This window comes from Mustela putorius, unplaced genomic scaffold (genome assembly GCF_011764305.1).
Source record: "Mustela putorius furo isolate JIRA1106 unplaced genomic scaffold, ASM1176430v1.1 tig00537227_pilon_pilon_pilon, whole genome shotgun sequence".
Lineage (NCBI taxonomy): Eukaryota > Metazoa > Chordata > Mammalia > Carnivora > Mustelidae > Mustela > Mustela putorius.
The window spans coordinates 30,463,413-30,476,327 of NW_025422368.1; the positions used below are offsets into that span (position 1 = coordinate 30,463,413).

The 12,915-nt window shown below is 34.5% G+C and overlaps 1 protein-coding gene across 2 annotated transcripts in view; it reads right to left on the minus strand.

The window, feature by feature from the left end:
* The window catches only part of PIK3C2G (phosphatidylinositol-4-phosphate 3-kinase catalytic subunit type 2 gamma), a 354,996-nt gene extending 344,758 nt beyond the window's left edge, over positions 1-10,238 (minus strand). The window contains exon 1 of one of the 2 annotated variants that reach the window (XM_004755743.3): positions 10,134-10,238. In XM_004755743.3, the coding sequence (XP_004755800.1) occupies positions 10,134-10,164 (31 nt within the window). In that variant the 5' untranslated portion in view covers positions 10,165-10,238. Of the gene's footprint in view, positions 1-9,031; positions 9,130-10,133 lie in introns of those variants that run through there. The other variant, XM_004755744.3, reaches the window with a different exon arrangement.
* Between the last annotated feature and the right edge of the window lie 2,677 nt (positions 10,239-12,915).

Sequence of the window (12,915 nt, forward strand, 5' to 3'; positions counted from 1 at the left end):
AAACACTTGCTTTGTTATCTGAAGGAGAATAAATCTGCCAGCCTGAAAAATGGTAAGGAGATGACTCATTTCCCTGCTACTGCTTAATTTGGATCTAGAGTCTGCTCAGCTTTCCTCCTAACCCCAAAAAAGATATCTATAGCCAGAGCTGCTGTATCAACTCTCATTTTACATGCTTTCTAAGATTAAATTTTACATTATTGCAAATATCTGGAGTCTACAGTGCCTAAGCATTTGGTTTACTACATCTGGGAATGGGAGATGAGAAAGTGTCATGAAAAATTGCAAAAGAAGACTATTTTTGGGAAAAGGACTATATATCAATTAGAATTACCTAGAAATATGTTTACCTTCTCAAAGTCGTCAACCAGATAACAAAAGCAAGAGAGATGAAATTCAGAATTTAGATAAATTGATTGTTAGCGTTCAGTAATTAAACAAAGTCAGCTCACATTTACTGTTCCTCTAGCTGAAAAACTAAGAAACGTGTTCTAACAGCAACCAGGTAAAAATAAAATGAGTCAGGAGAAGGTACAGACATTATGATATGAGTCATCAGTGGAGAAAACCTTCATTCCTGAAAGGTGAGTAATTAAGAAAAAAAAAAAAAACCAACACAGGAGAAGTGAAAAAAAATTTTTTTAAATATTTTATTCATTTATTTGACAGAGAGAGATCACAAGTAGGCAGAGAGGCAAGCAGAGAGAAGAGGAAGCAGGCTCCCTGCTGAGCAGAGAGCCCAATGCGGAACTCGATCCCACGACCCTGAGATCATGACCTGAGCCGAAGGCAGCTGCTTAACCCACTGAGCCACCCAGGCGCCTGAAGTGAAAATATTTTGTAAGAAGTAAGATGACTTTAACAATCAAGACACAAAGGAAAAATTACTTTTGAAAAATATATGCGATAGTAAACCTAAAAAAATTCTATAAAAACTTAAGCTATAGATGTATTTTAAAGCTTTTATTTATTTATGTGAGAGAGAGAGCACAAGCAGGGGAAGGAGCAGAAAGGGAGAGAAGGGGGATACGCCGACTTTCCACTGAATGGGGAGCCCAATGCAGGGCTCATCTCAGAACCCTGATATCATGACCTGAGCCAATGTCAGACGCTTAACTGACTGAGCCACCCAGGTGCCCCAAACTATATGTTTTTTTTATAAAATTAAGGAACCATGTGTTTGATTAAATATGATATAAAAATAAAGTATAAGATAACATAGCAATAAAATACAGGATAAAAATATAGAAGAAATTGGGCAAAAGGGAGGTGTTAATAAAAACAGAGCTTAATGAGCTGTTGAAATGTAAAGAAACTAAAAGTTTAGTCACACATTTAAAAATAGTCATTAAAAGCAGAATTGGGGGGGGGTGCCTGGGTGGCTCAGTGGGTTAAGCATCTGCCTTTGGCTCAGGTCATGATTTCAGGGTCCTAGGATAGCACCCTGCATCTGTGTCTCCCTTTCCCTCTGCCTCTCCCCGTAGCTCATGCTCTCCCTATTTTTCTCTCTGTCAAGTAAACAAATTAATTAAATGTTTAAAAATAAATAAATAAAAGCAGAATTGGCACAGCAGAAAATGAAATTTGAATACAAAGGAAAAGGAGCTAATGGTAGAAATGATTGGGAAGTGTTATAGCAAATGCAACAGAGAAAGCACAGCTAACATCATACTGAAATTCTAAAAATAAAATGAAAGAATAGAAAGGTAACATTAAAGATTGTAAAAGTAAATCAAAGTAGGCTGAGTAAAGCTCTGAATATGCATATCAAACCTGCATATGTACACGACACATACACACCCAACCAGGAAAAAAAAAGAAAAAATATGTAAACTTATTAAATTTCAAAAATTAAGTATTTACCTTTAAAAAGAAGTGGGAGGAGGAGGTGACGTGGGAAGAGGGAAGAAAAAAGAAAGAAAAATTTAGCTTATACATAGACTTCACCTTTAAGACAAGGGAACAATGGCTAGATAGTTACATAGTTTTGAATGTTCAGTTTTCCACTTTGTGAGATCAGCTAAAACGTATTTACATGTAAATATGTGCTCAGAAATATTTGTACCCTTCTAATGGAAAAGGTGGATCGGTTGACAAAATTTTAACCAAAATAAAAATTCAAGGATAGGGAACTATGAGTAAGTTTTAAAAATTGGTTAATATTGACTTTAGACTTAATAATTATTGTAAACATAATTTTAAATATGATAACTTCAAAAATTATTTGGTATTAATAAACTAGATGAAAATCATAGCCTTTCAGCTAAAACTGAAAGGCATGCAAAATTTTCTGTTTTATAAGAAGAAAGGGGATTATATTATGCTGTTTTATTCTTATTGATGATTAAGAAAAAATAAGTTCAGAGGTGCCAAGGTGACTCAGTTGGTTGAGCAATTGACTTGGTTTCTGCTCAGGTCATGGTATCAGAGTCATGAGATCAAGTCCCATGTTGGGTTTTGTGCTCACTCTGGAGTCTGCTTGAGATTCTCTCATTTTCTCACTGCCCCTGCCCCCCAGCTCACACTCTAAATAAATAAATAAATAAATAAATCGGGGGAAAAAAATAAGTTCATACATATTTTTAACCTATATGTAAAATTGTTATGTATTATAGAGTCTTATTAGTTGAAGACAAATGGCATGTATAGTTTCTAGAATGCTAGAAGAATCAAAATTTGATGACATTTACATTATAATCACTGGGGAAATAGGAAATTAAAAATATGAGTTAAGAACAAAAAACAGAGTGACTCAGGATTAATTACATCTCTAATGACAGTAAATATAAGTAGCTAATTGTATTAAAAACCATTCAAAATATATTCTCGGGGCTCTTGGGTGGCTCAGTAGGTTAAGCCTCTGCTTTGGCTCAGGTCATGCTCTCAGGGTCCTGGGATTGAGCCCCGCATCAGGCTCTCTGCTCAGCAGGGAGCCTGCTTCCCCTTCTCTCTCTGCCTGCCTCTCTGCTACTTGTGAACTCTCTGCCAAATAAACAAATCTTAAAAAAAAAAATACATATATATATTCTCAATTGTGTAATTTTTGCAATAGAAACGTAAAAAGCATCAAAGTAAAGTTAAAAGTGTTGCCAAATATATTACTCAAACATACACATACCATATGCACACAGACATACACACACCAACACACAAAATTAAATAAGATAGTAAATATTGGTGTCTAATATTAGAAAACAATAGAGAACAAAAAGCATCAAGAGCATTTTACTGCAATTTCTAAAGAAGTTATAATAGATATGGGCATTTGTGTATCAAATAAGAGTCTGTGTATGTGTGTGTGTTCACTTTTTAAAAAGTGAATTAACAGATGCTTCTGGGAATTTCTAACCAACACAACTTATTAGTGAAAATTTTATGTTTACATTTTATAATTTTTCTTTTTTAATCTGCCCAAGGTTGAATCTCTTAACAAACAGTTCACCAATAAATCATAGCAGAAAAATAATTTTTGGATTTGATATTCTCATGTTTATGATTTTTTAAATGGTGAACTACAAATGAAAAAAATAATTAAGCATATAAAAATAATTTGCACATATTAATAACCAAATTTTATTTAATGAAGAAACAGTATGAAATTTCTCCTTCAAATCAAGAATAAGAAAATTATTTTTTCTGTCAATTATTTTAGAAATACAGCCAATGCAATAAGATAAATGAAGGTATAACCATTAGAAAGGAGGAGATTATTATTATTTGTAATGATATGCTAATGTATGGAGCATGTGTTAAGTACTTAAAAATGTGGAGGCATAATATTTCAAGATGAGATGATGTGAAATTAAAAAAATATAAACTTTGGAAGAATTTATATATTTAATTCATACCATTATTTGGGAAACTGATAAGCTGATTATAAGGCAATTTTGGTAAAGAAAAGGATGGAAAAAATACTAGTAGGGACTTGTGTATGAAGAGTAATACACATTTTAAAGACACAATAATTAAAACAGTGTACTAACTAAACAGTTATAGACGTATGCATCAAAGAAACTAAAAAGAAAAATGCATGAATCAACCTTAGCATGTTTCAATTTTAGTTTAAGTTAGATATGAAAGAAATACTGGTTCGCTTAATAGATGTAACTGGGCAGACACAGTTAATCACCTGGATAAAAAATGTTGACACCACTAAATATGGATTACAATTGTAAAGTAAGTTTTATAGGGAATAAAGGACTAAAATGTGGAATCGTGAGAATCCCGTATCAGTGGTTCTCAAACCATTGTGAAACATTAGATTGTGCCGTGAAACACAAGTTTGTCATTTGCTATGAGAAGTTGTCAGGAAAAATGCCCAAATATGTTTGAGAAATGCTTACTTACACTAAGATAAGCATGTTTTTGTTTGTTTTAATGTAAAAATACATAGAAATTTTACTGTGCTTGTAAAATGTCAAGAAAGGGCTATAGTTTGTAGCATTTTAAAACTACTCTACTCAAGATACTTTTTTGAGAGCACTTTTGTTTTGGGTCTGGCCTCTTAGTCACCAGTGGCAGAAAATGCAATAGGAAATATGATGTGAAGTAAGAACATGAACACTGTCACAACTAAGCCTCTCTTTCTCTCTCTTGAAGTTCTTTTTCTCTAGATACATTGGCTTCTGTATTTTCTACAGCAAAATGGACCTTTTCTTCAGGATGGGAAATATGGGTAGAGACTTTTGGGAAATGTGTTTTTCCTGTATAGTAAATGACATCAGTTTGAAAATTTAGAGCAGGAATCGCATTGAGCAGGCTTAGACTATACGCACATTTTTTGGGTTAATCACAGGGTTCAGTGGTAGGCAGAGAGGGAAGTACAAGGATTAGCCCAGACTAGATCTAAGTCTAACTCTGTGTTCTGTTAACACGAGAATGAATACCCAGACATGGCCATACCCCTTCTAGCCACGCTCATTAATATTTTCTGAAAGATTGTCTGTCAGAATATATTCTGGAAACTGCTGCTTAGGAGGAAAAAAATAAATTTAATAATTACAACCATTGCAAACATCTGTTGAGTGATTACTCAACAGTAAAGGAGGTGCAAAGCATTACTCTAAGTGCTTCCTGTTTTTAACTCATTTAATCCTATACAAAATTTAAGCTTAATGATGGTTCATTGAATAGGCATTATCAATATCTTCATTTTAGAAGAAATTGAGGCACAGAGCATGTAAGTGTTTTTAAGAGCTTATATAGCTAGAAAATGGAAGAGTTAGAATCAACCCTCAACAATTAGAAAAAAGGATTATTCTATTTTAAGAGATCAACTCAACAACCCACTCTTGATGTCAGTGATTTTGATATCATCTTTTGGACAACTAGTATTATAAGAAATTGTTGATTGGTAGTAACATAAACTTAAAGCATGAGTTAACAAAAACAATTAAATGGTACTCTATAAAGATTAGCAAACCAAATACTGTACTTTAAAAATATATATCAGGAAGATTTTTAGTCTTTTTAAAAATTTTGCACACTACTTATGGTTTTGTGATTTTAAGAAATAGTATATGTATACTTCATCTGTTATATTTAGCACTAGAAAACTATTTGATAACTCTAAAGGTTTAAAAATAATTTGAAATAGCAAAGCTATGTGGTTGGCAAAGTAACTGGAAATTGACATGAGTTCACAAAAATTAACACAAAAAATGAAATGACAGTTTACTAAAGTGGATTGCTTTACCACCAAATGTGGTGGTAAATATGTGAACCCTTAATAAAAAATAAATTAAAGTAAGTTGTTGGAAAGGCATAGGAAAGGCCTCTATCCTGTTCTGTTTCAAAGATTAGAAAAACATTATTCCTGTGTTGTGTGAGTTCTTCCCTTTGAGGCAATCAGTGTTTATGTCTTCTTATTCATAAATTGAAAGTATATTGAACACCTATTCTATTCCAATCACTGTGGTAGACAGTGGAGATATGACCTTGAATAGAGATAAGACCATGGTCTTCCTTTTACGGTGCTGAAAATCCCGAGAATGATCTAAGAAAGTAATTTTGAATGTTATATGCATGTTACAAAAAGAAGGTGTTATTTTCCCTCTTCTTCAACTCTGAAACTCCAACCAAGTGAAAATAATGAGCTATAAAGTGGTAGCAGTAGTAGGGGGTGGCTAATAATGGTGAATTACATCAAAGAGCATACAGTGTTCTTGGATAAAATCACTGTTTTTAAGTTTTGAAAAAAAGATCAAAAACCTCCTGACAGCAGTTTTTTTCTGAGGATGTATGTGTTTGAGTGTGTGTGTGTGTGTGTGTGTGCATGTGTGCCTGCCTGTATGTGTGTGTAATAATGTATTCAGATAATTTGAAATTAGGTATGGGTGTGTGGAATTATTTTTAGTTCCTTAGATTTGGATACATTAAAAGCTCATTGGGAACAGAAAATAGGACACATCTGAGGGGATTCAATAAGAACATAGTTGATCAGAGTAAAGATAACAGAATATACACGTATTGCTGATTTCTCTGGATAAACATTTTCTTAAAGTTTGAATAATTAGCCATGTGTGTGTATATGCAAACGTATGGACATGCGCACATGCGCACACCTACACACAATGAATAAACAACAAATCCGATCTTATAGAATTATTTCAATACTGTGAGGAACATCATCATGAAGGCTCTAAGAAAGAGCATTCTCCAAATAATTGAAGAACCGTGTTGCTGAGTAATCAAGCATGCAGACATCCCATGCATGGTTTTAGAGGACAGGCTATTAGTCTCAAAAGGTAGAGGAGAACAAAAGTGGTGACACTGGTTTAAATTAGCTGGACAAATACCTTGCCATGGCCCATCTGACCTTCTGTCCCAGCCTTCGATGTGAGCCAGGTAGATGTCTTTCTGTCTTGCAGCATGTTTACTCAAAAGGTAGAGTAGATGAGAAAATGTTCTGAACAATAGATCTGAATCCAGGCTGTGTGCTCACATAGCTAATTTTTCTGACTTCCTTCATACACAGTCTTTCAAGAAGGAGCTGTCTCAGAAAAAAATCACTCCTATTCAAAGATGCACAATTATAAGAAAATAATCAGAATGCAACCTAAGCAAAAATATCACAACAAAAGAGGCGGCCAACAATGACGGTGAAAAAATCAGATGAGGAATGTAAGTCAATCAATATTCAGCAAGACTGTCTTTCAAGAAGTAGAACAAGATGAAAACATGTTTTCATAAAGAATGGTGAGTAAAATTATAGTAAATATGTGGATAATTCTAAACTATCATTGGTTGTACAAACAATAATAATTGTTAATTTGGAGATCAAATAAACTAGGTATAATTAAATACTAGACCACAAGACTATGTAAGTCAGGGTTGGGTGATTCAGATTTTAAAAGTTCTTTGTATTGTCCAGGAAGAAGTACAAATACGGATAATTGTAGATGTTTCAGGAATGCATGCTTAATTTTTAGATGTGACCACTAAGATAACAGAGGGTGTATCTTTCTAAAGCAGAGAGAGAGAAAGAAATGAAAGCAGTAGCAACAACAATCCTTGATCAATTTGGAAGAAGGACCAATGATGTCAGGAAAATAGAGAAAATCGTACAAATACAAGCCTTCTCTAAAGCAGTAAAAATGAAAAGGTGTGTATCAGAAGCACATAAATGTAAATAGTCTGACTATATTTTGTAAAATCTCTAGATTGTGACATTGTATTAAAAAAGAAAAAAGCCCACCTGAGGTGTATGGAGAAGTGTATGGAGACATACTAGATATGCAAGGATAAGGATTGCTTAAAATGAAAAGGACAGGGAAACATATCCCAGGCAAACAGTAACAATAGACAACTGGTGTCATTATGTTATAAACAGCCCAAACAGATCTATCTGCAAAAAAAAAAAAAAAAAAAAAAAAAAAATATGTCTAGAGGAGAAAAGAAGCACTTTAGAACTAAAAGACTGAATTTACCTTCTAGGTATCTGAGATATGTATGTACTGAAAGCAGTTCCTTCAGAATTCCTGCCATTACACATAATAGTGCTACAAGAGAAACTGACAAATCCACTTTCATAATGAAAGGATTAAATAGAAATCTCACAAGATTTATAGATCAATTAGATAAAATATCATTAGGCATGCAGAAGAGTTGAAAAAAATGACAAGCTTGATTGTAATGGACATATGTAGAATATTGCATTCAATTAGTGCAAATTACACATTCTTTTCAAGGACAAGTGTTGCTTATGGAAATTGACCATATAATCTGTGACTTTTTTTTTTAAAGGAGACTATTGCCTTATCACTTTGTTGAAAGGTGATGGGCAATTTTTTTTTTAAGATTTTATTTATTATTTAACGGAAAGAGAGATCACAAGTAGGCAGAGAGAGAAGAAGTCAGGCTCCCACCGAGCAGAGAGCCTAATGCAGGGCTCTATCCCAGGACCCTGAGATGGTGACCTGGGCCAAAGGCAGAGACTTTAACCCACTGAGCCACCCAGGAGCCCCTAATCTGTGACTTCTAACATAATTCAAAGTCAGCACTATACAGACTATTCTTTCTGACCCCAGTATATAATTAAATATCAATAAAAAGAAGATAATTTACAAAACAACTCACAAATACTCAACTTCAAAACATTTCTAAATAACTCAAAAAGCAAAAAATCACAATAAAAAGGAAAATATTTAGAAATATAAAACAAAGTTGTCAAGAAAAGAAACATGTTTGTGCTAAGTTAGACGTTCAAAGATACACATCATCCTTTGTAGCAGAAAACAATTCTTGAAAATACTCCATCCAACAGAAAAGTAACTAATAACTTAAAAATGTACAAATCGTATCATTAAAGGACTATTGCTAAGAGCTGATAAGAAATAGATTTATGCCTAATTACAAGGATTCATTTTTTTGCTATGGTTGTCTCTATATCATTTTATCGGATCATAAATTTGGAAAAGAAACTAATAATTTAATTACACATCCAACCCAATATATTTCCAGACAGGAAACGACTACTATAACATTTTTTCTTTCTAAACTCCTAGAGAATTATACTGTGCTGTTTGCTTACTTGAAGAGGGCTTCCTCACGGCGAAAATGATCCCAGCTCAGAGAGGAAAAAAAAGTGAAATCATGGCCCGGAGGCTGATAGTAGCAACAAATGAGCTTGTTCACTGAATGAATCAGTAAACGCATCTGCTTAACGTGATCCTTTTGCATAGAAGCTGGCTGTAGCCATCTTTGCCTGCTCAGTCCTGGTACTATTTACTGTGCTCAATCCACAGACTTTCTTTCTGTGTGTCCCAGAAGGCAAATAGACACGTATGGAGTAGTATGTCATGGAAAGAGCCCTTGAGCTGGAACAAGAAAACCTTGATTCAAATGACCTGGGTGACGTTATTCATAACGTAAGTGACATGTGTTCTCTGCTGTTATCTGATATACAGTAGGACGTTAGATAAAGTATTTTAAAAGTTTGACACTATATACACGTTACATACTATAAGTGCTTTTTTTTAAAGTAAGGCATATAATTTCTGTCTTTAATACCAGAAAGACCAGAAATAATACTAGAAATCGATTTGTTTGCCAGGTCAGCAATTAAGGGGGTGATTGGGACACCCCGTTGGCCTTCAGTGAGCTGCCAGTTCGGAGCCCAGCCTGGAGTGACAAAACAGAAAGAAAACAGCTGCTTTTCTCCAGCAAGGACTCCAGTCTGTTTGAAGCCTATACGTTAAGAATATCCACCCTTTCTTTAACAAGAAAATCCTTTTGGAGTCACCATCAGCATGCAGTCTGTAGACTACTAGCACCAGCTTCAAGATACTGAAGAAAATGTACACAAAGAAAAAATCTACCAACAGACATGACTGAAATTGGCTCAAGACTCTGACGGACATAAAATTGAGCAGTTAGGAGATGACATAAAGGATACGATAGCCACAGGGTCCGTGAGAGAGGGAGGGAAAGGGGAGAGAGGGAGAAAAGAGATAATCAAGGCATAATCCGTGTATCAGAGAATATTTACCAATTTACTCAGCTTTTAAACTCCTCTGCCATTTAAGTTTTACAAGAACATTAAGCAGCTACTTTGCCTCAACCGTATATTTGAATTCAAATACTCTTCTATGTATTGGTTAAGTACAGGAAGTTTACTTGTTTCAGTGTCTTACCTGAAGCATAAATCTTCCTGAAATGAAACATGATCTCATTTCTTTTCAGGAGAGAAATACGCTCGTACAAGCTAAAACACTTCTATTTCAAGGGAACGTTATGATTCCACTGAAAGCTTTTCTTCCTGTTTGGCAGGTTTGGCTTGTTTAGGAATCTATTTTTCATCAAACCCTGGAAGGCTATATGGAAAAAAGCACAGAACTTAACAATGAATTAACTTCTCCGTGCTAAACAGAATTTGTGCCAAACAGCAAATTGCAAACAAAAATATGTCTTTGAAAAAAATAGGTAAGGTGAGCATGTTTCTACGCTGTGTTTTTGCTCGTATTACTGTGAATTTGAATGCAGAAGTGGATGGGGACAGGAACAAGTGGTTTCAATTCGCAGACGCAGAAGTGAACACTTGAAAATATTACTCTAGCCATTCTGTGAGTTTGACTACCAAGTTATTTTCTTTATTTAATATGTTCCTTTTTTTTTCAAGTTTAGCAAAATGTCAATTTTGTTTTCTCAACCTCAGGACCGTAGTAAATTTTGATTTTTAAAATATTTCTTATTATCTAATCATATTTCAAGAAAACAGAAATAGAAGGCTAGCAAGAAAATAGGTGTGGGTATTTGGGTATATTGCTGTTAAAATGAGCAATGAGTGGAAATTTTGTGGCAGCCCATAAAATTGTCTAATTTGATCCAAGAACTATGTTCAGCCAGAAGCATGCTTCCTTTATTGGAGAAAGTTTTAGCAACCAAAAATATGTTGGGTCAATTTTTTTGTTACCAAAATATAATCATAGGAGCCTCACTTTTTCTTGTTTTTTTTTCCTTTCTTTCAATTTTATATTAGTATTTTTTTAAAGATTTTATTTATTTATTTGACAGACAGAGATCTGAAGTAGACAGAGAGACAGGCAGAGAGAAAGGGGGTGAGGCAGAGAGCTGGATGTGGGGCTCCATCCCAGGACCCTGAGATCTTGACCTGAGCTAAAGGCAGAGGCCTAACCCACTGAGCAGCCACCCAGCCACCTCTGTTTTGTTTTGTTTTTTAAAGACTGGATTTCTTGGATGGAAGGATGGAGAACAGAAAATTGTGAATTTAATTCACTCTCAGTGCTGCTTATGAAAAGGTATTTATAATATCAAAGTTTTAAAATGTGCATCCTTCCTTCCTACTCCTTTCCTTACAGAGCAACACAGGTGTGAGAGATTAAGTAAAAGTGGAAGCTTCGCCTGGAAATGGAAAGTGAAAATGGTTGCTCTTTTATATTTTAATCATAACCTAGATTTTGATTCTTAACTTTGAGACTCTGGAGAGGTAGAAGGGTTTAAAAATAGCTTTACATGTAATGATCTTTCCTTAATACATTTATGCTAAACATTCATTATCTCTTTACACTAATTCCTAAAATGGGCCACTAATTTTTAAGAAAATACTCTCTTGCAAAATTGGATTTTTCATTTTTGGACCTACAAATCTCTTATCCTATGTTATAGTCCACTTGTGTACATTTGAGGAGAAGCTGAGGAGCTGAACTGTTTGAAAAGGAACAAACTAATCTTGGAGGAACAGAAAGATTAAGTTTAGCACAGTTTGATAGCTATTATTTAACAAGAACAGGTACTGAAATGTACCTTGTACTCTGTTTTCTGTAAAAATATGCCCTTCGATACCATTTATTTCCTTACTTTATATGTACGCTTACCTATTTCAGTAGAATTTTTTTTTAAGATTTTTTATTTATTTATCCGACAGAGAGAAATCACAAGTAGACGGAGAAGCAGGCAGAGAGGGAGAGAGGGAAGCAGGCTCCCTGCTGAGCAGAGAGCCCGATGTGGGACTCGATCCCAGGACCCTGAGATCATGACCTGAGCCGAAGGCAGCGGCTTAACCCACTGAGCCACCCAGGCGCCCCTTCAGTAGAATTTTTAATTAAAAATAAAACCAGATGGACAATTGTGCTATTTCTGTAAGTTAATTTCTCATGGTTTTTTCTATTCCTACTACTTAAACAGGCAAAACTTTGTCTCTTACCGAGAAGTATACTCATTTTTCAGGCAAAGCATTTAAGACAAAATGACAAAGCATTTAAGACAAAGCATTCAAGACATAATGCTGAAATCCCAAGTCTTTTGGGAAAAAGGCAATCTTTACAGTATCAGTTTCTTCCATTTCCTGTGTATTGTGTTAATATTACTTTAGGTTATCTAATCTATGCTTTTTATTACAAAATGCAGAGTTAAAAGTGTTGAAAACAAGAGTTTTAAGTGTCTTGGTGGATAGACTCCTAAAACTTTCCTGCTCATTGCATTAAGAAATTAACATCCAGGGGCGCCTGGGTGGCTCAGTGGGTTAAGCCGCTGCCTTCGGCCTAGGTCATGATCTCAGAGTCCTGGGATCGAGTCCCGCATCGGGCTCTCTGCTCAGCGGAGAGCCTGCTTCCCTCCCTTCTCTGCCTGCCTCTCCATCTACTTGTGATTTCTGTCAAATAAATAAATAAAATCTTTAAAAAAAAAAAAAAAAAGAAATTAACATCCAAGTACATATAAGCTTCTTTTTCTACATATGTTTATTTCCTCCCACTTTAAAGTAATCTAATTCATTTGTTAATAATACTTTAATTTTAAGTATTTTTGTTAAATTCCTTAATTGTTAGAAAACACATTCCAAAATAGGTTCTATAAGTGTCTCTTGCTAGTCAGCCTGTAATCTTGCCTCAAACCTGGGAAAGATTCTTCAACCTAGGCTTTAACAGTAAGATGAATTTGAAAGTAATCTTGAAATTT